This window comes from Staurois parvus, unplaced genomic scaffold, assembly GCF_062004578.1.
Source record: "Staurois parvus isolate SC_StPar_1 unplaced genomic scaffold, SC_StPar_1.0 ptg000696l, whole genome shotgun sequence".
In the NCBI taxonomy this organism is placed as follows: Eukaryota; Metazoa; Chordata; class Amphibia; order Anura; family Ranidae; genus Staurois; species Staurois parvus.
In genome coordinates, this window is record NW_028318492.1 from 9,728,892 (window position 1) to 9,754,348 (window position 25,457).

Consider the following 25,457-nt stretch of genomic DNA (forward strand, 5'->3'; position numbering starts at 1 on the left):
GATTAAAAGATTTTAAAAATCAGTTACAAGCCTGTTACATTTTTTTTCATTCTCAAGATATATTTGGCATCAAAAATTGTTGTATCTAAAATTTCTGAAACATTGTTACACTTTGCAGGTTTAAAGAGAATGCTATGAATTCCAGAACGTTTCCTCTTGCAGTGGTCTCTTCTTGCATGAATAAGCTCTAAAATCACTGATCTGAGCTAGGGATGGTGTATTTTTTCACTTTTTATCCTTAGTCTCATTGGGATGTCAGTGGCAGTTAGTCAGTTCCCACCCAGTGTCAGAATGCCCACCGCAGTCCTGCAGTCCCATTATATGTCGCTGATCACTGCCATTACTAGTATAAAAAAATTAAAATAAAAATTCCAGTATATATACCGCCATTTTTAGACACTATAACTTTCACAGAAACCAATTCATTTACACGGATTGTAAATGTTTTTTAGCAAAGACAGAATACATATTGGCTTCAATTTATGAAGAAATTAGATTTTTTAAATTTTTTCACTGGATATGTTTTATAGCAAAACGTAAAAAAAAAGTTTCTATTTTTCAAAATTGTCTGTTTTTTTTGTTTATAGCTCAAAAAATAAAAAAACACAGAGATGATCAACTACCACCGAAAGAAAGCTCTATTTGTGGGAAAAAGGGACATACATTTCATTTATGTACAGCATTGCATGACTGCAAAATTGTCAGTTAAATTAATGTAGTGCCATATCACAAAAAATGGCCTGGTCAGGAAGGGGGGGTAAATCCTCTGGAGGGCAAGTGGTTAATGTAATGATTTTAACAGATTATTGTCAAATAAATGATTGACGTTTCATACCTAAAGGTGTTGTCAATATGTGAAGGCACCTGTAAAGTCTCGTTTTTTCTATATAATTAATCTGTATTTAGAGTATCTTGAAATTACCAAAGGGAATTGGTAATGAATTAAATATTAGAGACAAATTCATATGAAAAATTCAGATTGCCTAATCACATACTGTAATAGGAAAAAATATAGCAAATAAAAAAAGTAATGTAGGATAAACAATTGCTACACAGGCTATAATGTAATTTAATGTTCTTAAAAGTTACAAATGAAAAAATCTAATTCCAAATTGCAGCCAAAATGGTGACCTGGAGTTGTTCTGTACACACCCCTGGTATATAGAACACCCCCACACATGTGACTTCTGGCTTGTGTGAAGAATTCTGCACTAAGATACAAGTCAGGTTTTAGGCATCATTTCAGATAAAAATGTTATGAGATGCTCCCTAAGGGTTAGTCACTTCTAGAGAAATGCAGACAGTGCAACTTTTCTCATAAGAGCATGGAAAGAACACCAGCTCATTGGATCGAATTAGTTATTCCTATTCAGAGTCAGTGTCCAAAAGACATAGAGGAAACAAGCAGCTTTTTTCTTCAAAGGTGAAACAGGTAGGAATCTGCAACCCAGAAGGGATTTATTCTCTAATCAAACATGGAGTTACTCTTTAAGGCTCTTTAAATTGTGCTTCAGGCATGCTGAAGTGGTCTTTCAACTAATGTTATGTCATGTTAGCCTAAAGTAAATTATATCTAAAGCCAAGAGTCCCCTCATCATAGAATACACTCAACACAGAGTCTTTTCATCACAGAGTCTCTCCATCACATCAGAGTAGTCCCCCTATCACAGCAGAGTCCCCACATTACAATCTGAATCTTACCTTATGGCTCCAGCAGCATGTTGAAGGCAGAAGGCAGATCAGGCCTGGATTGATGTGTATTTCTGTCCTTTCTTAACCACCTGTCCTCCAGAGGATTCCCCCCCCCCCTTCTCTTCCTGACCAGGTCATTTTTTGTGATATGGAGCTGTGTTACTTTAACTGACAATTGTGCAGTCATGCAACGCTGCACCAAAATTAATTTTATGTCCTTTTTTCCCACAAATGGAGCTTTCTTTTGGTGGTATTTGATCACCTGTGCGTTTTCTATTTTCTGCGCTATAAACAAAAAAGACCAATTTTGAGAACAAAACAATATTTTTGACTTTTTGGTATTAAACATGTCCTGTAAAAAAACCAAATTGTGGTATATATACTGGATTTTTTTAATTTATACTAGCAATGGCGACAATCAGTGACTTATTGCGGGACTGTGGTGGGCATTCTGACACTGGGGGGAACTGACTAATTGCCACTGACATCCCCAGTGACACTAATACAGTGATCAGTGCTAATATAAACACTGACACTGTACTAATAACACTGCGCAGGAAGGGATTCAAAACTGGGCTGATCAAAGGGTTAACTCTGTGCTGTGTTACTGTGTGTTGTGTGTGTTTCACTGTGTCAGCACATTGCTTTGTATGGCTCTGCTATGCAGAGCCATACAAAGCAGTGTGCAGGAGCTGACAGGGGAGAGATCTGTATTGTTTAGATACAGGTCTCTCCCCCTTCAGTGATACTTGGTGATCACCAGGTGCTGGCGGAGAATCACTGGCCGGGATCTGGTGATCGACAGCTGAAGCCGCCAACGGCAGCACGGGTAGGGCGCGTACGCGGCATGCATGTGCCCCCTGCCTGAAAATGTAAAATCAAGTATATATATGCATGATTTTGCGCAGCCCTGCCACCCTGTAAGACCATTTCTTCTATAGGGCAGCGGGAAAGCAGTTACAAGCAGGAAATGACCCTGTATGCTGCTTGATTGGCTTCATGTGTCACCATGGTACAGTGAGTAGGATATAAATCTAAAGGTCCAAAGTTTCCTTTGCAGCAACTATTGTATATCCTAAATTGCCTTTCCAATTTATGAAACTCAAATGATAAACAGTAACATTTATTTGGGTATATTTATGTTTTCACACAAGATCACACATTTTTAGTTGAATCTAATTAGAAAAAAAGGTTGAATCTTGGGTTAAAGTTATGTGAATTTTGAGTAAAAACATTCATACTCGTAAGTAGACTTCTAAGTGTTTTATTGTTTTTGCCTCTCATGGAAGACAGGCAGTGAGTATAATTATTTTGTCAGAAATGATTGCCTTTCTGGAATTTGTGTATATTCTATACCATATCAGAATTATTGATTGCAACATTTCATATGCAAGTTTTAATTGCTATTTACTTTTGCATCACTTGACATTCACTTACAATATAGATAGTTTATAATGGGCATTGTATTGTGCTGTGTTTGCTGATGACTGCGAATTACACAAGACAATTCTTCATCATGCTTTAATATAGGAGTAGTTTAATTGAACAACCTATAATGAACTTACACGTTGTTTATTGTGAAGATGTTTTATCTGGAATTACCAAATATTGTTTTAAAGGGAGGTATAGCTCACAATAATAAACAAAAAGCAGGCTATTGCAAAATTTTAATTTAGGAAATATTCATTCATACATCAAATATGGAAGTAAGTCAGTGCACACCTCATTTGTTTTTGATCAGTCTGACACTAATACTTATGTCTTTGCTGCAAGTATTATGTGACTAGTATATGCAATTATTTCTTGTTACTGTGAAAATTTGAATGAGTCCACCCATATCTAGTTTCGGTTTGAAAAGGCAGCAAATGCAATTATTAATCCATTGAATTCATCTTGTTATTCTGCATATATCCAAACAAGTTAATGCTGTGCAAATAATAATATAATGGTCAAATGGAAGCAGCATAAACTTTTCAATGTAAATAACTGTATTTTTTGAGAAAATATAGTTATCTTTTTAGCAAGCTCCCCTCATTTAAAGGATCATCCTACAGACCCATATGAATACCTACTTGCATCGGATTGCAAAAATGATTTTTATAGTCATGTGTGGAACATATCTCAATACAGAGGGTTATATGTGCAGGCACTGACAGGGGTAAAGAAGATATAAAGCAGAATATGTTCACTTGGTGATTGAGATGGACCACGCGCAAATGCTGACATATGGAGTGTAGCAATATGTTATATTGTAATTCTTCTACTAGATATCTCACTACTGTGATACCTAGGTTGGATGTTGGTTCTCTGTTCATTGTGAGACACATGCCATGTGGGCAGCATTAAGGGCTGGTTCATACCTGAATCACACAGGAATTGATTCACACCTGAATCAATCTGCATTCCAGTATGATTCCTGTGCGATTAAGTGCCATGCAATTTTTAGACTTTCACACTGGATCGCACAAAACATAGCGCATGCGCTTTGTTTAAAAATGCACTGCATCAAATCACATGGTACTGCAGTACCATGAAATCCAGTACAGGCAAATGCTGGACTTCAGGTTAAAAAAGTCTATTAATGCAGAACTGTGTTAATTTAAAAGGTTTCTGCCTTTGGTACTTAAAAATTTGTTGCTTTTTAAATTCCTATCCTTTCCCTGTTCTGTGTCCCCCCATATTTTCATTGAAAGGCATGGCAAAAAGAAGATTTCTTATGTGACTGTTTGATGACTGGCCTCCCACATTACCCTTTTACTGTCATAGATACATCTCTTAGACTACAGGGTGTGTTGATAATAGCTGCATCTCCTAAGTTGCTCACAAATTCATCCGGGTGAGAAAGGGTTGGCTGAAAAGTCCATCACCCTTCCTGTGCACACTGTATCCAGTGTAATCTGGACTGCAAAAACATGTAACAGCACATTGTTTTACCTGGGTAAGAAATATATATTTGCAGGAAGAACCCCTCCTCTGTGCATGCTGAAGTGCTAGCCATCATAACTCTCATGCACCTTTTTTGCTGGCTAAATATGACTCCTCTCACCAGCCAATGCATAGCAGGATGAAAAAGAAGTATGATGGTCATAGGACCTTTTTTATCCAGTTTTAAAGTAGACAATCTCAGATAAATAAAATAGAATTGGAAATTTTTAAATTAAAAAGTACAGTATATCTTCCTGAATTTGATTTGGAATCAGCCTCTTTCAATTCCTTGTACAGCAGAACCCAAACTGGCAGAGGGAGAAGCAGCACAAGAAGCCAATGAGTTGAGCTACAGTGAAAGAAAGAGTGAGCAGAGTAAAAGTGAAATTTGATCAGTCTAGTGATTTTCCTCCAATGTCCAGACACAAGTGAGGGCAGGGACAAAACCTTGTTGTATTGCTTAACTGCAGTATTTAGGTTCGCAGGGCTGGATGGACAGAAATATAAATTCTATGTCAAGTAAAACAGCTCCGTTATATATATATATATATATATTTTATCTTTAGACAGTACCTACATCTTAATACTGGCTTAGGCTTTGGAGCTTTCATTTCCTGACAATTTTCATAAAAATGCTTTATTTCATATTTACTGCAAATTTTATTGGCTTCATATTATTGGGGGAAATATGTTAGTAATATTATATTTGTTTATATTGAGCATTATCCAATAATACAAACGCGATGATGTTCATCTACAGATAGCTAAACTTTTGGTTTACAATTTTGGAGAGAGAATCCACAAAGGCTTATAGTAATTATAGTAGTGTGAGTGGGCAGTAGTGTGAAAGTGAGATAAGTGATTGCAGAAAAATAACTGTATGAAAACGCATCCTCATGAGAATTGATTTGTGGGATGTGTTGAGCTTGTTGACAAGGTGGATGCTCTAAAACTGAACTAGAAAAAAGACAATAAAAAACATAATATATCTTTAAAAAAGAAAAGCAAACATCAAAACAATAACGAAACAACTTTTTTTGTGTGTATTTACCATTTAATTTAGTGACCCTGCTGAATTCATGTAATGGCAGAAAAATGTTATTTGTCTTATTAAAAAAAAAATTAAGATGCAAGATAGATAGCTTTCTACATAAAATGCATTTCAAAGACGTAAAATCCATGCATGTTTCTGAAGGGAAATTACAAGTATAAGGTATATGAAATACTGGTATCCAGCAGCAACAGGGATGACCAGATCAGTGGGTTACACATAAGGAAACATTCATCAGACCAAGTATGATTATAAAAAAGTTTATTTATGCACACAACACCCATCTAACACCAAAAAAAAAACAAACAAGTCAATAGTGAGAAAACAAAACATGAAGCAAAAAAACAAACAATCTAAATATAATACACTATATACAATGGAAGCAAGCTCACATGGAAAGGACAAGATTAGGATTGGGACTGGAAACAAGGGGAGCAAAGATGGAAGAAACAAGATATGGGATGGGATACTGGATGCAAGGTACAAGATACTGGATGCAGGGTACAGCATACAGGATCAGGTAGGAAAGCAACTAACAGGCAGAACAGCCTTTCTGGGTCTTAGTCTTACTCCATAAACACTCAAGAGCACTTCTATGTTTTTTGAGGAATCTGTTATTGTCTGTTTACCAGGGCTGTAGCGGTCGTGGCATAATTCTGTGTGTAGTAAGGGAGGCAAATGTCTCCAAGGTGGATGACTGTGAACTGTTGTAGACAGAAGTGGCCAGGTTGGGCCAGGACATGGCTGAGATTTTGTCATAAAGATAATCTGTTGCAGGAAAAAAAAGAGAAGGGTTAAGATAGTGAAGGTTTCTATGGGTAACTGTTTGGTAGTTGGAAGACAAAGAGGAGGAAGCCAAGGAGAGAGTGAAAAATAATAAGGGAGTGATCAGAGAGAGGAAAAAGAAAGTTGGTGAGGTTGCAAGGAGTGCATAGGTAGGAGAATACAAGGTCAAGCCTGTCACCATTAGAGTGAGTAGAAGCATGTGTCCATTGTTTTAGGTCAAAAATAGTGGTTAGGCTCAGATGTTTAGAAATAGCAGGTGTGTTAAGGTTAATGGGGATGTTGAAGTCACCAAGAATAATTGTGAGAATTTCAGAAGAGAGAAAGTAAGGTAGCCAGGCAGGGAAATCATCAAGGAAGCTGGATACCGGTCCAGGAAGCCGATAGATCACAGCAATTCTTAAAGAAACTGGAGAGGATAGACAAATGCAGTGAATGTCAAATGAGGAGAGGGAGGTGAATGAAGGGCCTGAAAAGTGCTTTGAGGGGATAGGAGGATTCCAACTCCACCTCCCTTCGGGCCACTAGTCCTGGGAGAGTTAGTCCAGAGGAGACCACCATGGGAGAGGGTAGCAGGAGAGGGAAAGTCAGATTCATGAAGCCAGGTTTCCGTAATTGCAAGTAGGTTAAAGGAGTTTGTGATAAAAAGGTCATGGACAGAGGTGAGTTTGTTACAGAGTGGGCCTTCCAAAGGGCACAGGTAAAGGGGAGTCTGGTTCTAGGAAGAAGCAGAATGGTAACCAGATTGTGTGGATTGCAGCCGCTGTTAGAGAATAGGGGGTGCCGGGTGTGTTGGTCAAAGGAAAAAGATGATGGCCCATGATTTTGGGAAATATCTCCAGATGTTAGGAGAAGCAGAAGGGTGAGAGAGGTAATATGGGAGTATGATTTATATGGAGGGACATGTCCTAGTGTCCTGAAGGTTTTATTAGTATGTTTGTTCAGAATTAGCAGGAGTTGATGAGTGCAGTAATAAGGTGAATACAGGAGTGAGGGTAATATATATAAGCTGTGGGGTGGAGAAGAGGGGTGAAGGAAAGAGAGTCAGAAGACCGAGGATACAAATGTGAGGAGGAGTAGGGAGTGTATGTTACATAGTGGTTAGATTAATAAGCAGACTGGGTAACATATGAATAGCTGGATGGGAAAACAGGTCACCTGTAGCCTGTTTAGTATTTGGAGTTGACTTCTGTGGCTTCTCACTTTGTGCATTTGCTGAAGTGCAGAGCCAAAGTGCAACGCTCAATACTTAATCCAAGATTTTTACTTTATCCAAGATGATAGTTGCCAATGCTACCTCTGGCTGTGCAACCACTGGCTGTGACTCCCCTAAGGAAGGCCTAAATTTATACTGAGTTGGGTGGCGGTATTGCCAATTAATCAATTAGGAATGCAGAGGAGAGACACATGGCTATCAGGGCAAACTTCTCACACTACAAGCATGGGCAGTCTGACACTCAAGCCAAAGCCACACCCACACAACACCACGCCTACATATTGCAGGTCAGCTGCATAGAAAGGGCATTAAAAATTAAAAAAATTAAAAAAACAACGTGATGTCCCACCTTCCATCCATACCAAGCCCTTTGGGTCTGGTATGGGTTTTGAGGGGAACTGCCATACCAAAATTTAAAAAAAATGGCGTGAGGTCCCTCCAAGATCCATACCAGATCCTTATTCAAGCATGCAGGCCTGCAGGTCAGGAAAGGGGGGTCGAGTAAGCATCCCCCCCTCTTGAACCATACCAGGCCACATGCTCTCAACATACCCCCCAAAGCACCTTGTCCCCATGTTGATGGGGACAAGGGCCTCTTCCCCACAACCCTGGCCTGTGGCTGTGGAGGGTCTTGTCGGAATCTGGAAGCCCCCTTTAACAAGGGGGCCCCCAGATCCTACCCCCCATGTGAATGAGTATTGGGTACAGTTCTTAGTAAGGGGCAGGGTCACCCAGACACATCACGTGTGTGGCCCCACGTCCTTGTGATATCATTGACCCAGCATGCCCCATTTGATGATGCCACAAGGGGCGGGGTCACACACATGATGTCCCCGCCCCTTACATATTTAAGAACTGTCAAGCCAAAGACTGTTTCTTGCCTTTTTTCACACTACACTTGCTAAAATAACTCATGTGGTATTTTAGTAGCGTTTTTGTGTGAATTCAAACATTTCCTTTTTTTAAATGCTATGCTATCCTATCGCATACTCAGATGTGGTAAGATACAGCTTAGTGAATTATGCCCTGTAAGCCTCTCACCGGGCCCCCTACTGACCCCGGGCCCAAATGGTCACTCCACCCCTGACTACAAGAGACAACAATAGAGCAGGAGGGCAGAGTTTTAAAGACTAGGATCAGCTCATAAATTTTGGTTAAACAATAAGAGCTAAATAAACATCACAATAATATAGACAGAGTTAAAGATTTTGGAAGCAGCAAATGCTACCAATAAGAACATTGATGGTAATGAATCAGCATCAATAAGCCATTATGCACACTTAACATTTTTTCAGCTGCAGTTTTTGGCTTTTGACATTTTTTTCTACGGCTAGTAAACACCATAGCATGTTATCCTATGTGTCCATACACACATAGACTGTAATCAACGTTTTTTGGCTGGGACATTTTTTGGCTGGAAAACCCAGGACTAGTGGGTTTCTAGAGTTTTTAAGCTGTAAAAACGCTCTAATGCTGAAAAACACTGAAAAACACAATAAAACACTGCAAATCGGCGTCTTTGGACCAAATAAAACATTTTTTGGTAAAAAAAAAACCACAAAAAATGCAAAAGCAGAAAAAACGCAAAAAACCCCGCTAAACGCTGATGCAAAAATGCTGACAAAAAGCTGAAAAACTCACGTTTTTACCGTGACTTTACACAGCTAATGTTACAAGCGTTATCAAAACATCCAGTGTGCATGAGGGCTTAGAGATGGATTTTGAAAGCAGTATAGATTACCATATAGCACAACAGTGTCAATTAGCAGTCATACAAGGCATCGGAGATAGTACAGATGGATATTGCGCGCAGACAATTACCATATAGCACAGCCGTGCCAATTAACAGTCATACATGGCACAGAAAATAGCACAGATGGCAAGTAATAGCTAGTGTAGTTATCAAGTTTAGAATGGATGTCTGAACCACCAGGCTTTGGCTTAGCAAAAGCAAAAGGCTGCAAAGGAAACTTGAGAAAGGCGGCAGTAGAAATCTTGGACTAAACGAGCATGCAGCAAACATAGGGATGCAAAGGTATTAGACCCAACAGCTGGTGAGACCTTAGTACCAAAAGCATGCTGGGCAACAGGCATTAAACCATCAGAGAAAGGTTGGGTAGTAGGCACCAGACAATCAGATAAGGCTGAGCAGTAGACACCAGACCATCAGAGGCAGGTTGCCAGAAGGCACTGGACCATCAGGCTGGGCAGTAGGCACCAGACCATCAGTCTGGGCAGCAAGCACTGGACCATCAGACCAGGTAGCAGGCACTGGATCATTAGGCCAGGTAGCAGACACAAGACCATTAGGCTGGGCAGCATTCATGGGACCATCAAGCTGGTAAGCAGTCACCAGACCATGCAGCAGGCAATAATCCATCAGGATGGGCAGCAGGCACAAGACCATCAGGCTGGTCAGCAGGAATGGGAGAATCAGGCTGGGCAGAAGGCAACAAACAGAGACAGGCTGGGCAACTCTGAAGGGACTGTCAGAGGCAGGCTGGTTAGCAGACAGAGGATCAGCAAAGTTAGGTTAAAAGCAGGAAGAAGGTAAATGGAGTAAAACTGGAGAGTAGGCAGGGGATTGGTGGCATCAGACTGGATAGCAGGAGGCATATTGATAGTGTCAATAGTGGGTGGCAGCAGGTCAAAAATCAGTAGAGGGTGGCAGCAGGTCAAAAATCAGTAGAGTCAGACTAAGAGGCTGGAGCTTGGGCTTGAAGCATAGTCGCTTTGAGAAATGGTGGTTGACAGACATAATAGTGGTAGAGTAAGGCCAGGGTACTGAAAGTTGCAAATATGAAAAGGCATAAGGCAGAGCTAAGGCCAAGTAAGGAGTAGACTGACCCATAGTTGATGCAGTGGCAGGGCTAGAGCAGCTGGCATGGACTTTGCAGGCACGGTTGACATTGGCTGGGCTAGAGCAAGAAGCATGGAAGCAATTTGGACTGGAGAAACAGGCATGGAGGCAGACTGGACTGGGGCAACTGGCATGGAATTAGGCTGGACTGGATCAGTAGGCAAAGAGGCATACTGGACTGGATCAGCAACCATGGATGCAGACTGAAGCAGATCAGCAGGCATAGAGGTGGACTGGACTGAATCAGCAGGCATGGAGGCAGACTGGACCAGATTAGCAGGCTTGGAGGCAGACTGGACCAGATAAGCAGTGACAAAGGCAGACTGGTCCACAGTAGCAGACATGGAGGAAGACTTGACTGTATAAGCAGACATGGAGGTAAACTGGACCAGATCACCAGGCATGGAGGTAAACTGGATTGGATCAGCAGGCATAGAGGCAGACTGGACCGTATCAGCAATCACTGGAGCAAGCTGGACTGGACCATTTGACATAGGCTGAACTGACGTTGCAGGCATAGGAGCTGGCTGAACAATGAGGTAGCAGTGGACCGTGGCAGAATTGTATGGGATGGAAAAAAACTTTCCTTTCCTTTTAGGTTTGTAACACTAGATTCTTGCAAGTGATTGCAGGGCTATGAGTAGATTGTGGGGAAGTAGTAACAATACTAAGAAGTGGTGGGAGAGAGGTAGCAGTTGTAGAAGTAGATTTCTAAATGGTTGTCAATGGCAACAGAGTGATAGAAGGAGCCTTACATGAGTTTAAATGCAGGAAATGTTCAGCTAGTTGGAGTAGGATACTGATATGCAGTTGGAAGTATGGAGTACTTAGTGGTGGTTGTGGCTAATAAGGGCAAAGGTAGGTAAGTGTAAGAGTAATGAAGGAAGGGTTTCTTGGTATCTAGAGGGAGGACAGAACTGCTGTGAATTAGCTGAAGCTGGAGAATTGTATCCCTGACCTGGCTCGGAGTAGAGGCTGAACAAAGTATAGTTTATATTTCCCTTGTCTGATTAAAGATTGCACACCAGTAATACAATCTAACAGAACCAGTTGCGAACAAGCTATGTAGTAATCAAGAAAGTAAGCTTTGTCATTTTCCAGCAACCATACCAAAGACTTATCCTGAGGCATATTAAAGGGATGAGTGAAATCATTATGGCCAAGAAATATAGCAGGCAAAGTTAATTCAGAACAAACCTGAACCAATGGTTGTATTTCTGTAAATAGAAACATGTTCTTATCAAGTAATGTACGCACCACCTGAATATACTCCAGTAGTCTTTTGCTAGTAAGACTCTACAGCATCAAGCAACACAAATCTATGACTTTTATGGCCTATAATGCACTATATATCATGCTCCATTGATGCATCTTGCATTATCAGACAGCAAATGCTGAAACTAGATACTACCCAATTGCCAAGTGCAGCCGATCTGATCATTACTGGCTTCAGTGTTATGTAATGGATACCGAATGCAGGTATCCAGCAGCAGCAGTGATGACTAGATCGGTGTATACACTTAAGGAAACTAGAATCAGACCAAGTATGATTATAATAAAGAATATTTATGTACACAACACCCATCCTACACCAATAAAACATAACAAGGCAACATTGAGAAAAAATGTGATGATGAAGCAATAACCAAACAAACAACCTAACTATAATATACAATGAAGGGAAGTGCACATGAAAAGGGCAAGATCAGAACTGGGACTGAATCAGAGATGGGTAAGCATGATACAGAGTACGGGATGCAAGGTACAAGATACTGGATGCAGTGTACAGGATCAGGTAGGAAAGACGCTCACAGGCAGAACTCTGAGGCATAGATATCAGTTAAGGGAGGGATTTTATGCCTTCCCAGCAGCCAGTATGAGGTGGAGCCTAATTACTAGGATCAGCTGGCTTCTGGGAGAGACCTTCTGGTGACCATCAGAACTGCACTCTTCAGTTCTGGAAACCACAGTGACAACAGTAGGTGATCTAAGTACTGACAGCAAGTGTCAACTGGCCATCAACCCCACAGTGTTAGTACTCTGCTATTGGCCTTTAGGCAGAATAAGGTAGTCAAGCCCATCCATAGAAGTAACCTTAACAGCTCACACCAAAGCTTATCTGAAATGTATAAGTTGGCTTCCTTTAGCTTTGCTGGGATAAAGGAAGATCACCAGTTTTAGGATCCCGGGAAGCTCTAAATATCCAATAGGAGTTAAAAAAATACTTACTGTACAGAAAAATGAAAAAAAAAATCCTTTCTAAATGGTGTCCCTTGTCTCAAAGGGCGGTATGTTAAAGAACAATTTTATCCAAATATTAATCTCCTTGCTCTAAATACAATGGGGGTAGATTGGATATGTTGTAAGATTTTAGTGCTCATAAGGACTGGAATTTCTTCCCATCTTTATTATATTAAAAAAGATTTTCAGCCAAGCAAGTCTTTTGTCTTTTATAGGAAATTGTAAACAGAATTCTTCATGTATTCCACTGAATCTACATAAAGCAAAGGTTTAAAGAATGGTAATCAGTCAGTACCTTACAATTGCAATATGTCCTTCAATATTTGACCTACCTTTCTGTCATGCATTTACTGTGCAGAAAAAAATTGTGTGTTTTGACTGTTGTTCAGTTCTGCCAATCATCATAGTAATTTTCTGATTTTGATGTATATTCTTTTCTCAGGCCTTCCGAGCAGAAATAGCACCAATTAAAAATAATGTAAACCAAGTAAATGATCTTGCACACCAGTTCACTGCAACTGATATCCAGCTGTCGCCATATAACCTCAGTCGTCTGGAGGAGTTGAACACGAGGTGGAAGCTCCTGCAGGTAAACATTTCTTGGATTACCTTTTTTAAAGCAAATTTCTGCTGTTACAATTTGTTTTGCTATTGTCACTTATGTTTAGTCATGCATGAAAAGGACTCAAAGACTATTACATTGAGATTTGAAGTGTCATTAAAGGTATAATTAAAATGGCCAAAAATATATGTGGATTCAGAGAAATAACAGAGACTGACATTGTATGCTATAAAACTATTAGTAATTATAAAAGAACAGTGTGCTTTCAGTCTATCACAAGTGACAAAACAGCAGGTAGTTGTTTTTTTGTTGTTTATTTATTCCTAATTAGTTCTCTGTGTTGTGGAACATTTTAGTATTCACATGCAAACCTAAGTTCTCTTTGAAAAGAGCAATATGTTTCTTGAAGAGCGAGTGTAGATCGATTAGACATTCATATATTGTTATTATCAAGGTTATTAGTAGTCTGTCTGTAAGGGAGATATCAAAAGAACATTTACACTGAAAGAATGAACAATCATACTGTTATGACTTATATACTGTAGTGCTGAGCTAGATTAGCAAAATAATTTCTACAAATATTTGTGACTGGGCAATAAAAGTCAGTCTGGCCTGTAATACAAAAGTCACACTGTTGCAAGGGTGCCTACGTCTGCTGGGGACCATCATATTTATTTGACTGGATGGCTTGCCTGCATCATTCATTGCCCATACTGTATATGTATATATTTTTTTTGTATCTTATGGATAGTGAAAGACAGTTGCAGCAAATGAGAAGCTGTGCTGCAGAGTGCTGTATGTTATACTGACTTGGGAAGGGGGTGGGATATTCCTTTGAGCCCTCTCTCTATCTGGGCCATTTTCAACTGCTTCCTATAGCCCTGAAATAGCACATTTTTTTCTGCATGTTTGCTGGCTGAATGCCTGTCAGAGGAGCATAGCGAAGACATATATAGATGCTGGTACTGCTGCTATTACAGCCCATGTTTTTCCTTGTACAGTCTCCTGGAGTGTTGTGTATTTGTGCCGTTAGTTCTCGATTAAAACAATGAGCCTTCAAGAAAAAAAACTTAAATTGCAGTTTCAGTATAATTTTGGTTCATTATAATCCTGTAAGCTTGTTGTTGGGTATTGTCAGAAAACACAACAGAGAAATACAATCAGGAACACCAATGTTTCTGGAAGTGGCTGGTTTGTCAAGTTGGTGGTCTGGGCATAATACATGTCCCAATGTTCAGCCACCGTGTCTGCCTTCATTTTCTTTCCTGTATGTTACCATGTATGTAATTGCTTGATGACTTTGCTTCTGCCCACAAACATGCACATAGATGGTAAGGTTTAAACTGATTTATGTTTGTGATGTACATCTGTACTGCCTCATGGTGTTATCTAATTCTCTGTTCATTAATCTTTGCTTTTAACATTTTTACCCAAAGCAGACCTAACCTCCAATTTTCTTTTTCATGTTTTTTAAGTGCATGCATGGTAACTAAGGCTACGTTCACACTAGCGTTGTGTGCAGGCGGCAGAGAGGCGTTTGGGAAGCGTTTTTACCGGACAGTTCTGCACATGGTGCTGTTCTAACGGTAGCGGTAACGTTGCATCGCAGAAAAACGGACGCCTCTGGTCGAGTCAGGAGGCGTTGAAGCCTCCTATTCTAGTCTATGGTGCCGACCCCCAAACGCCCGGCCGGCGTTTGCGGCGCAGTTGCGACATGGTTGCGGGGTGTTTGCAGAGCAGTAACACCATTTAAACTTCATTATAGGTGTTTGTGGGGCGTTTTTAATGCTCGACAGATGCCTAGCAACCGCCGCTAAACCGCACATGCGGCATTTGTGGAGCGTTTGCCGAGCGTTAAAAAACGCTCCGCAAACGCCGGACCAACGCTTGCCAAATGCTATAGGGGCATTTGGCAAGCATTGGTAAAACAGTCAAATGTGAACGAGCCCTAATGTGTAAGGTTTGGTCACATTGGTGCGTTGAACATACATTGCATTAAGGCATTAAGGTAGCTCTTTCATTAGAATAGGCTGGAAATGCACAGAAAAAATGGACCTGCAGCATTTTTGGTAATTCAGCATGCTTCAACACATGATAGTGTGGTACTGTGTGTTGCTGTGATCTGAAAAGTAGGTCTATCGGCAAAGGGGTTTTGGGGTGCCATTAAGAATGAATAGCACTACAGCACACCAAAGAATGCTATATGTGTTACTGTACAATGCATAAATAACAAAAAGCGTTCTTTGTTCAAATGTAATCTGTGACCGCAGTGCTGCAAGGCAAGAGTGTTAAGCCACTTCACCATCTTCCTTGGCATTTATTCTAACCATTCCCAGCACATACAGTTGAATTTGTAATCACGGTGACAATGAAAATGCTTGCCCAAAAATGCTCAAATGTGATCCAAATGATAGCACTGCATTGCACCAACTCATGTTATCCTTGTTACCATGCAATGTAGTAATGCACGTTACCACACTAGTGTGAATGGGCCATTACTGCACACAAAGATCACAGATTTCCTCCTAACAATGCCTTTATCTTCCTTTCATTCAAGAAATCTGACACATTCTTTGTTCAGACATCATTGAGACTCAGTTCACACTGCTGCAACATAGGATCCGACTTGTGAGACCCAAGTCGGATGACATGTGAAATTCAATGCTCTCCCAATGAGAGCCATCTTAACTGATACTACACAAGTCGTTCTGACGTCAGAAAAGGTTCCTGTACTACTTTGGTCTGACTTTGATATGACTTCAGTGCCACAGCATATAAAAATTTGCATCAAAGTCCTATCAAAGTCAGACTCCAAAGTTGCACTGAAAGTTGAGCAACTTTGGAGTCGGGTTAGTGTGAACCAAGCCTTAGGGTCAGTATTCATAGCTTATTATATATGATACTGGTCCAGGGTGTATGCTATTATGTAAATCCTGGTTGCTGTGCAGTAAACATTATTCTTCAGATACTGTAGAAAGACAAAATGACAACCACAAGACTTGGTAAAAAAATGTACCTACTGTATGTAGAGCACCTGATTTCACTTTGGTAATGTTGTTCAGACCCAATGACTACTAGATGTTTTATCCTCCATGCCCAGAGCATACATTTCTTTAAATATGCTAAGGACCTTAGCAAGGACTATGAACTGTACACTAAGCACCTGCAATATGGTGGCAAAGGGCAGAGGTCATCTGGCTGGTCATGTGATAAGCAGGGTCTTTTTTGTTCTCCTCCAGCAAAAGCAGTGGACAGCCCTCAGTGCTACCTAGAACAGCATGTGACATGTGCACAACATTTTCTGAAACATTCTCCAGTGAGCCTAGGCCCCTTGATGTGCAACACCAGGGAGTATGTCAATGACAGCCTGGCAACACAGAAAGTTAGTTGAATGACTCTGGATGTTATGCAATCTGAAATTTTTAAATAATATATTATGTAGTTTAGCTTAACCACTTCAATAACAGCATATTCTAGGCAATTTGATAGATTTCAGTGCTGTCTGACTTTTGACTGGCAATTATATGGTCCTTAAACACTGTACTCAAATGAGTTTTATATAATTTTTTAAAACAGAAAGAGCTTTCTTTTGCTGGTATTTAATAACAATTAGGAAAAACAATTAACACTTTTTAAAACACTATCTAGTATAAAAAATATTCAACAAAAATGTCAGGACAATACAAACACCAAAAAATGACTCCTCTTTATGGATAAATAAAATTTTTCTCATTTTTTGGGAAATTAAGAGGTATGCTGATAAGTTCTTTCAAGTGTGTTTCGCCTTTAAAGGTCGCCAAGTGCAAGTCTTCCACTCATAGAGGAAGAAAGTTCCTTGGAGGATGAAATTTCATTGCATGAAATGGTTAGATATCATAGATAAACTCAAAATACCTTAAACTAGGCCAAAAAAAACCCTCACCCCCTCCATACCCTCATCCCCTCCCCCTTCACTGGTGATCAGTGGCATTAAATCTTCTCCCCAAAAAAATAATTCCATGAGATTAGTAATAACTTGCACTTTAACCCACCCTCCTCCTTACTACCTTGAACTGCAGCCTTCCAGTGCTCTTCCCCAGTTCTGCAATTAGGCAATGATCCTTCTTCTTTCCTCTGTTGTGAGAGAAAGGGGTGTGCTCTCATTTGTATACAGTAGTATTGGCCAACACAGCAATCACAAGGCACAGTGCCCCTCTTGGTCAAAATGGCTGTCTTAAGGTAGCACAACACTTTTACAGGGTAATTAACCACTTGCCCTCCAGAAGATTTACCCCCTTCCTGACCAGGTCATTTTTTACAATACAGTGCTGCATTATTTTAACTGACAATTTTGCGGTCATGTAACACTGTACATAAATAAAAATTAATGTCATTTTCTTTCCTCACAAACAGAGCTTTCTTTTGGTAGTATTTGATCACCTCCGTGTTTTTTATTTTTTGCACTACAACCAAAAAAAGACTGACAAAAAAAAAACAATATTTTTTACTTTTTGCTATAAAATATACCCAATTAAAAAATTTAAAAATGTGTTTGTAAATTTAGGTCAAAATGTAATAAGTGTATATTAATTGGTTTACATGAAATGTATAGCTTCTACAAATGACGGTATATATACTGGAATTTGTATTTATTTATTTTTTTATACAAGTAACAGCAGTGATCAGCAACTTATAGCGGGACTGTGAGTCTGCAGCGAGCATTCTGACACTGGGTGGGAACTGACTAACTGCCACTGACATCTCCAGTGACACTATGACAGTGATCAATGCTAATAAAAAGCACTGACACTGTATTAATGACCCTGGGCAGCAAGGGGTTAACATCTTTGGCGATCAAAGGGTTAACAGTGTGCTGCTTTATGCTTACTGTGTGTACAGTGTGGTATTTTACTAAGGAGACATGCTGCTTTTTATCTCTCTGTTGTGCAGAGAGATAGAAAGCAGCACATCCATGCTGACAGGAGAGAGACCTGTGTTGTTTACACACAGATCTCTCCTCACTCAGCTTCGTTGATGATCACCAAGTCCCGGCTGGGAATCGCTGTCCGAGACCCGGTGATTGACATTCTCAGCAGCCAATAGCGGCACACATGCCCCCCTTCCTGGGTATACAAAATCACGTATATTTACGTGATTTTGCAGAGCGCAGCCACCGCGTAGCAGTACATCTGCTATGGGGCAGTGGGAAAGCAGTTAATCCCAATTTGTAGTGTAACATTCTTTTGCAAAACAGCAATTTGATTTTTAACAGTTAAAGAACTCCAAAAGTTACCCAAATGTATGTGTAAAGACAAATGTTCTTTTTTTTTTTTTTAAAGAAAAAAAGCTATTCAACACAAAAATATTGTTTTTGAGCAGTTCGTTCCCCAGCCCCCTAAGAAACATATGCTGCCTATACATCTGCAGAATAAAGTGAAATTATAAAATCACGCTACACTTGCTTACCTTTCAATTGTTTGTGTAAGACCAGCGTAAAGCCCTTTCAAATGAATCCCAAAACCCTGACACCAAAAGATGTAATACTACGGAACATATGTTTCTTTTGTCAGTAGTGTGATTATACCTATGAAAATTAGACAAGCTGGGATTTTAAACTTCCAGCCTTGAGTCTCTTATTATATTCATTACATTGGTAATAGCGTATGGGTAGAAAATTATTAACAACATAAGGTTGTACTCTGCATGAAACAGTCATAAACTGTGCTTTTACCCTATGCAAAAATTAAAAGATGGGGAAACTAAATTCATTACACTTTGAGATGTGTCTGCTTTTTATTATAAGTGGGTCTAATTACTTAGGGTAAAGAGCACTGGTGTGTAGTAGTAATAGCAAAAAATGACAAATGTGCTTCAGCTTCTGAAAGTTAAATTCCTCCTGCTCACCACTGGTTACTGCAATAAATGGTAGAAGGGGATAAAAGAAAGAGCGCACCAACCTTGCGCATTACCTCAGTAAACAATGAGTAATTTTATTAAAGAAATATACTCACAAGAGTAGTGATAAAGCAGGCATAAAATAACCAGAGTCCACACAGGGTTACAGGTCACATGCAAATTCCATCCAAAGGGGAGATAAACTCTAACGCGTTTCGAAGGGTGATCCCTTCTTCATCAGATCTGGGTTTGGCAGATAACAAAGCCTTAATTCGGCAGAGTTCCCATAGCTAGGATGCATTCAGCCACTGAGTGTCAGTATTACAGCCTGTTTACAATCTGTAAATGGACCAGATTTACTAATGTGTGATGTGAGGTGAAATATAAGAATTGAACCTGGGTTTACATCTACTGCATCAAATATAAAGTGCCCATTCATGTGCAGGGGAATTTAAAGTGGCTCTTGTCACTTGTCTGACTTAAAGGGGAGGATTTACTAAACCTGGTACTGCCAGAAGCTGGTGCAGCTGTATATATTAACCATTTAGCTTTTAGGGTTTATTGAACAAGTTAAAGTTATAAGCTGATAGGTTACTATGCACAGCTGCACCAGATTCTGTGTGCACCAGTTTTAGTAAATCGCCCTCAAAGTGTTTTTTCCCTTTTGCAGCCAAATTGACCTAAAACCTACTTTATACAATAGGTGTTGCATGTTCCCATTCACATAGCATAACTTACAAAAATGCAGCTTAGGTTTTTTTAGATACTTTATTCGGGATAATCCAGCATGAAAAAATCATATTTAATTCTCTTTCTTTGTAGTGGGTGGGTAGCTGTGCTTTATTAATTACCCTGTCTGTACTGTGCAGGGAGATCTTCATTATCAATTGTAGTTATATTTGACCACTGTCTGTTCCAACAAAGAGATAAAGGTGCAGAGCCTTCTTGCATTGTATGTAATGAGGACAGACTTAGGATAAACTCACTTTGACATTGTTCAAAAAAAACCTTGCAATCAGTTATGACACCCCATGACACCTTCTCCTGAGAAACATTTAAAAAGTAAGAAATTATATATACGTGATTTTGCATTTCCGGATAGGGGACTCGAGCCCTACCCACGCTGCCACAAGTGGCCATGGCTGTCAATCACCATGTCCCAGCTGGTGATTACTCGCTGGCGCCAGGTGATTGCCAAGGATCTCCAATGGGGGGCGAACTGTTAGTAAACAAAACAGTTTTCCTCCCTGTCAGCTCGTGCACACTGCTTTGAATGGCTGCTCACAGCAAAGCCATGCAAAGAAGTGTGCTTACAGTGAAGCACACAGACACAGCCCACAGTAAAACAGCACACATTTAACCCTTTGATCGCCCCTCATGTTAACCCCTTCCTGCTTAGTGCCATTAGTACAGTGTAAGTGCTTTTTATTAGAACTGATCACTGTATTGGTGTCACTGGGGATGTCATGACACCAAGTCAGTTCCCCCCAGTGTCACAATGCCCGCCGCAGTCCATCTATAAGTCGCTGATCACTGCCATTGCTAGTAAAAATTGACAAAAAAAATCCCAGTATACATACCGCCATTTGTAAACGCTATAACGTTCGTGTAAACCAATTCATTTACACGTATTGGGATTTTTTAGCAAAGACATGGAGCAGAATACATTTTGGCCTAAATTCATTAAATTTTTTTTTTTTATTTTATTTTTTACTGGAGGTGTTTAATAGCAAGAATCAAAAATATTGTTTGTGCTCAAAATTGTCAGTCTTTTTTTTATAGCACAAAAAATAAAACATGGGGGGGAAAAGGACGTAAATTTCATTTGGGTGCAGCGTTGTATGACCGCGCAATTGTCAGCTCGGTAACGCAAAAAAAGGCCTGGTCACGAAAGGGGATAAATCCTCTGGCAAGGGGAAGTGGTTATATATGTTTAGGCATGTTGTATGAATGGGTGCACGTGAGAAACATATAATGGGGTTTTCTCAAATTTGACTGCAAAAGTGGAAATACGCTTTAAGTATTGTTAAGTCTCTGACACAGAAAAAGCATGCTAAATGAGTTTCAGAATTCTTATCTATTCTCTTGTTTTGGGTCGGTGAATCAAACAACACTGAAGTCAAAGCATCATCATGACAGCTAGAAAACTAGTAGTCTCAAAAGTCTTCAACTATGGCAGCCTACATTATTCTTTCATGACAGATTCCCTTCAAAATAAAATTATCTTCTTTTTATTACAACCTGCTTTAGCCTTTGAGCCTTTGCATTCTCCAATGATGCATGTGATGGTTAGTAGTATATTAGTTCTTTATAAATCCTGTAGCTTACCTAAATCTAAGACCTCCACTAACATTTAACACTCCCTTGACTGAACCCATGATAATCCCTAAAATAATGCTTTAAGTTTTAATAGCATCCATAATACTTAACTTGTCATTTACATCCTAGCACTTTAACCATAATACTTTACTTCAACCCCAATGCCTAAAGTGTATCTACACAAAATAAAAACATTGTTATATATTGCAGCTCACTAGTCATTGGATATGATAGCATTAATAGTATGAATATCAGGTGGAAATAAACAGATAAATTACAAAACTTTCAATGGTATATTTAAAAGACCAAAAGGAGAAAAAAGACTTTACAGGTGAAACTCGAAAAATTAGAATATCGTGCAAAAGTTCATTTATTTCAGTAATGTAACTTAAAAGGTGAAACTAATATATGAGATAGACTCATTACATGCAAAGCAAGATAGTTCAAGCTGTGATTTGTTATAATTGTGATGATTATGGCTCACAGCTCATGAAAACCCCAAATCCACAATCTCAGAAAATTTGAATATTGTGAAAAGGTGCAATATTCTAGGCTCAAAGTGTCCCACTCTAATCAGCTAATTAAGCCATAACACCTGCAAAGGGCTCCTGAGCCTTTAAATGGTCTCTCAGTCTGGTTCAGTAGGAATCACAATCATGGGGAAGACTGCTGACCTGACAGTTGTGCAGAAAACCATCATTGACACCCTCCATAAGGAGGGAAAGCCTCAAAAGGTAATTGCAAAAGATGTTGGATGTTCCCAAAGTGATGTATCAAAGCACATTAATAGAAAGTTATGTGGAAGGGAAAAGTGTGGAAGAAAAAGGTGCACAAGCAGCAGGGATGACCGCAGCCTGGAGAGGATTGTCAGGAAAAGGCCATTCAAAAGTGTTGGGGACATTCACAAGGAGTGGACTAAGGCTGGAGTCAGTGTATCAAGAGCCACCACACACAGACGGATCCTGGACATGGGCTTGAAATGTCGTATTCCTCTTGTCAAGCTGCTCCTGAACAACAAACAACGTCAGAAGCATCTTACCTGGGCTAAAGAAAAACAGACCTGGTCTGTTGCTCAGTGCTCCAAAGTCCTCTTTTCTGATGAGAGCAACTTTTGCATCTCATTTGGAAATCAAGGAGCCAGAGTATGGAGGAAGAATGGAGAGGCACACACTGCAAGATACTTGAAGTCCAGTGTGAAGTTTCCACAGCCTGTGTTGATTTGGAGAGCCATGTCATCTGCTGGTGTTGGTGCTTCATTAAGCCCAGGGTCAACGCAGCCGTCTACCAGGAGATTTTGGAGCACTTCATGCTTCCTTCAGCAGACGAGCTTTATAGGGATGCTGACTTCATTTTCCAGCAGGATTTGGCACCTGCCCACACTGCCAAAAGCACCAAAACCTGGTTCAATGACAGTGGGATTACTGTGCTTGATTGGCCAGCAAACTCGCCTGACCTGAACCCCATAGAGAATCTATGGGGCATTGCCAAGAGAAAGATGAGAGACATGAGACCGAACAATGCAGAAGAGCTGAAGGCCACTATTGAAGCATCCTGGTCTTCCATAACACCTCAGCAGTGCCACAGGCTGATAGCTTCCATGCCACGCCGCATTGAGGCAGTAATTGCTGCAAATGGGGCCCAAACCAAGTACTCCGTACATATGCATGCTTATACTTTTCAGAGGTCCGATATTGTTCTATGTACAATCTTTGTTTTATTGATTGCATGTAATATTCAAATTTTCTGAGATTGTGGATTTGGGGTTTTCATGAGCTGGAAGCCATAATCATCACAATTATGACAAATCACAGCTTGAACTATCTTGCTTTGCATGTAATGAGTCTATCTCATATATTAGTTTCACCTTTTAAGTTGCATTACTGAAATAAATGAACTTTTCCACAATATTCTAATTTTTCGATTTTCACCTGTACATACATTTTATTGTAAGCCATACACCCCAATCGATTCTGAACCTTTCTTACTAAAAATGTTAATTGGCTGACTGTCTTGCAGATCCTTTGTCTGTAATCTTTTCTTTAACACAGAAATGGAAAGTGTATGTTGATCAGTAGTTGTGTCTTTATACTAGCTTCTTAGTATGCATTATAGACAGTCCAAGTTAGTATTGTATCCAGAGACAAGCAGACAACTAGCGTTTTTAGAAGAAGGTCAGCAATGGCAATCTATGTGTTATGTGTTGCATTGACATTTACTGTGATTGTCAGCCCGATATACTATGCAGTACAGGGCAACACACAACATACCACAGCCCACCACAACATACATATTGTATTTTTAATCTGTTGCAGTGAATAGGCAGCCTGCATCTAAGGAACTGCCTGCCTTAATATAACATGTTAACAGACTGCAAAATATTGCAAAAATGTTAAACTTCTGTCAAATCTTCATAGCTCTATATTAACTGGTTCCGCACCACCCTATAATAGAAATACTAATATGCTACAGAGTGGCACGGGTGCGCAAAATCACATATATATACGTGATTTTTCAGTTCCAGGTAGGGGGCGTGCACCCTACCCATGCCATACAAATCAGTGTGCTTACAGTGAAACAGACACACAGCCAACACAGTGAAACAGCACAAAGCACACGGTTAACCCTTTGATCGCCCCAGATGTTAACCCCTTCCTGCTCAGTGTCATTAGTACAGTGTCAGTGCTTTTTATTAGCACTGATCATTGTATTGGTGTCACTGGGGATGTCAGTGACACCAAGTCAGTTCCCCCCAGTGTCAGAATGACCACCGCAGTCCTGTAGTCCCGCTATAAGTCGCTGATCTCTGCCATTACTAGTAAAAAAAACAAATTCCGGTATCTATATCACCATTTGTAAATGCTATATCTTTCACGTAAACCAATTAATTTACATGTATTGGGATTTTTTTTATCAAAGACATGTAGCAGAATACATTTTAACTTAAATTTATGATGAAATTGGATTTTTAAAATTTTCTACTGGACACGTTTAATAGCAAAAAGTAAAAAATAGTGGTTTTTTTCTCAAAATTATCAGATTTTTGTTTATAGCGCAAAAAATTAAAAATGTAGAGGCGATCAAATACCACTAAAAGAAAGCTCTATTTGTGGGCAAAAAAGGACGTATATTTTATTTGGGTTCAGCATTGCATGACCGCGCAATTGTCAGTTAAAGTAACACAGCACCGTATAGCAAAAAATGGCCTGTCCAGGAGAGGTAAGTGGTTAAAAGATACCAATGATAGAAGTGAAAATAGCAGCTAAGATGTTCTATGACCCATAGCAAGTTTAGTTTTTTTTCTTTGGATACAGCATTAAATGCATCCTTCTTTAATTACGTTGAATACTTCCCAGAGTGAAGATCTTCTGGTGTTACAGGGGTTAACAGCTGTGAGTATAAAGGACATGTGCTACTCAGGCCTGTCATGTCCCTTCTGCCATTTACAAAATTTGCACTATTGTTGTCACACAATGCAAAAACTTCTGTGAAAGGAGGAGTGGGTGAATGTCAGGATCCCCCCTGCCAATTCACAGAACAACTGCATTGTGGGACAACATTGGTATGAGTTCTGTCAGTGGTGGAGGGGGTAGGAAGTCCTTCATGCTCAAAGTAGCTGCCGTTAACCCCTGAAGCACCAAAATTGTGTGGCTCTGATCAGCATCTGGAGGCATGAAGGAAGGATTTCTACATGAAACAGCATCCTGCAGGACATGGGATACACACCATTGCCAGTAATTAGGGTGTTTGGTGCGGTATGCCCCTCCCCCTCCCCCCAAAAAAGTTACTAAACATCAGCATTAAAATTAACTAAAGGTAGCTTAATTAACAAAAAAAATTCTAATATGCTGTAAGCGTACAGCCTTTTTATTTTAGAGAAAGAACTCATATAACATATAGCAGTGTGAAGTTACTGAAGTAGATGCTGTTCAACTGA

At 39.8% G+C, this 25,457-nt stretch overlaps 1 protein-coding gene across 1 annotated transcript in view; it reads left to right on the plus strand.

Annotated features, from left to right (window-relative positions):
- DMD (dystrophin) overlaps nt 1-25,457 on the plus strand; it is a 2,676,943-nt gene that overhangs the window by 1,933,132 nt on the left and 718,354 nt on the right. Inside the window, exon 59 of the mRNA XM_089653005.1 lies at nt 13,211-13,357. Within this exon, the coding sequence (XP_089509131.1) occupies nt 13,211-13,357 (147 nt within the window). The remainder of the gene's footprint in view (nt 1-13,210; nt 13,358-25,457) is intronic.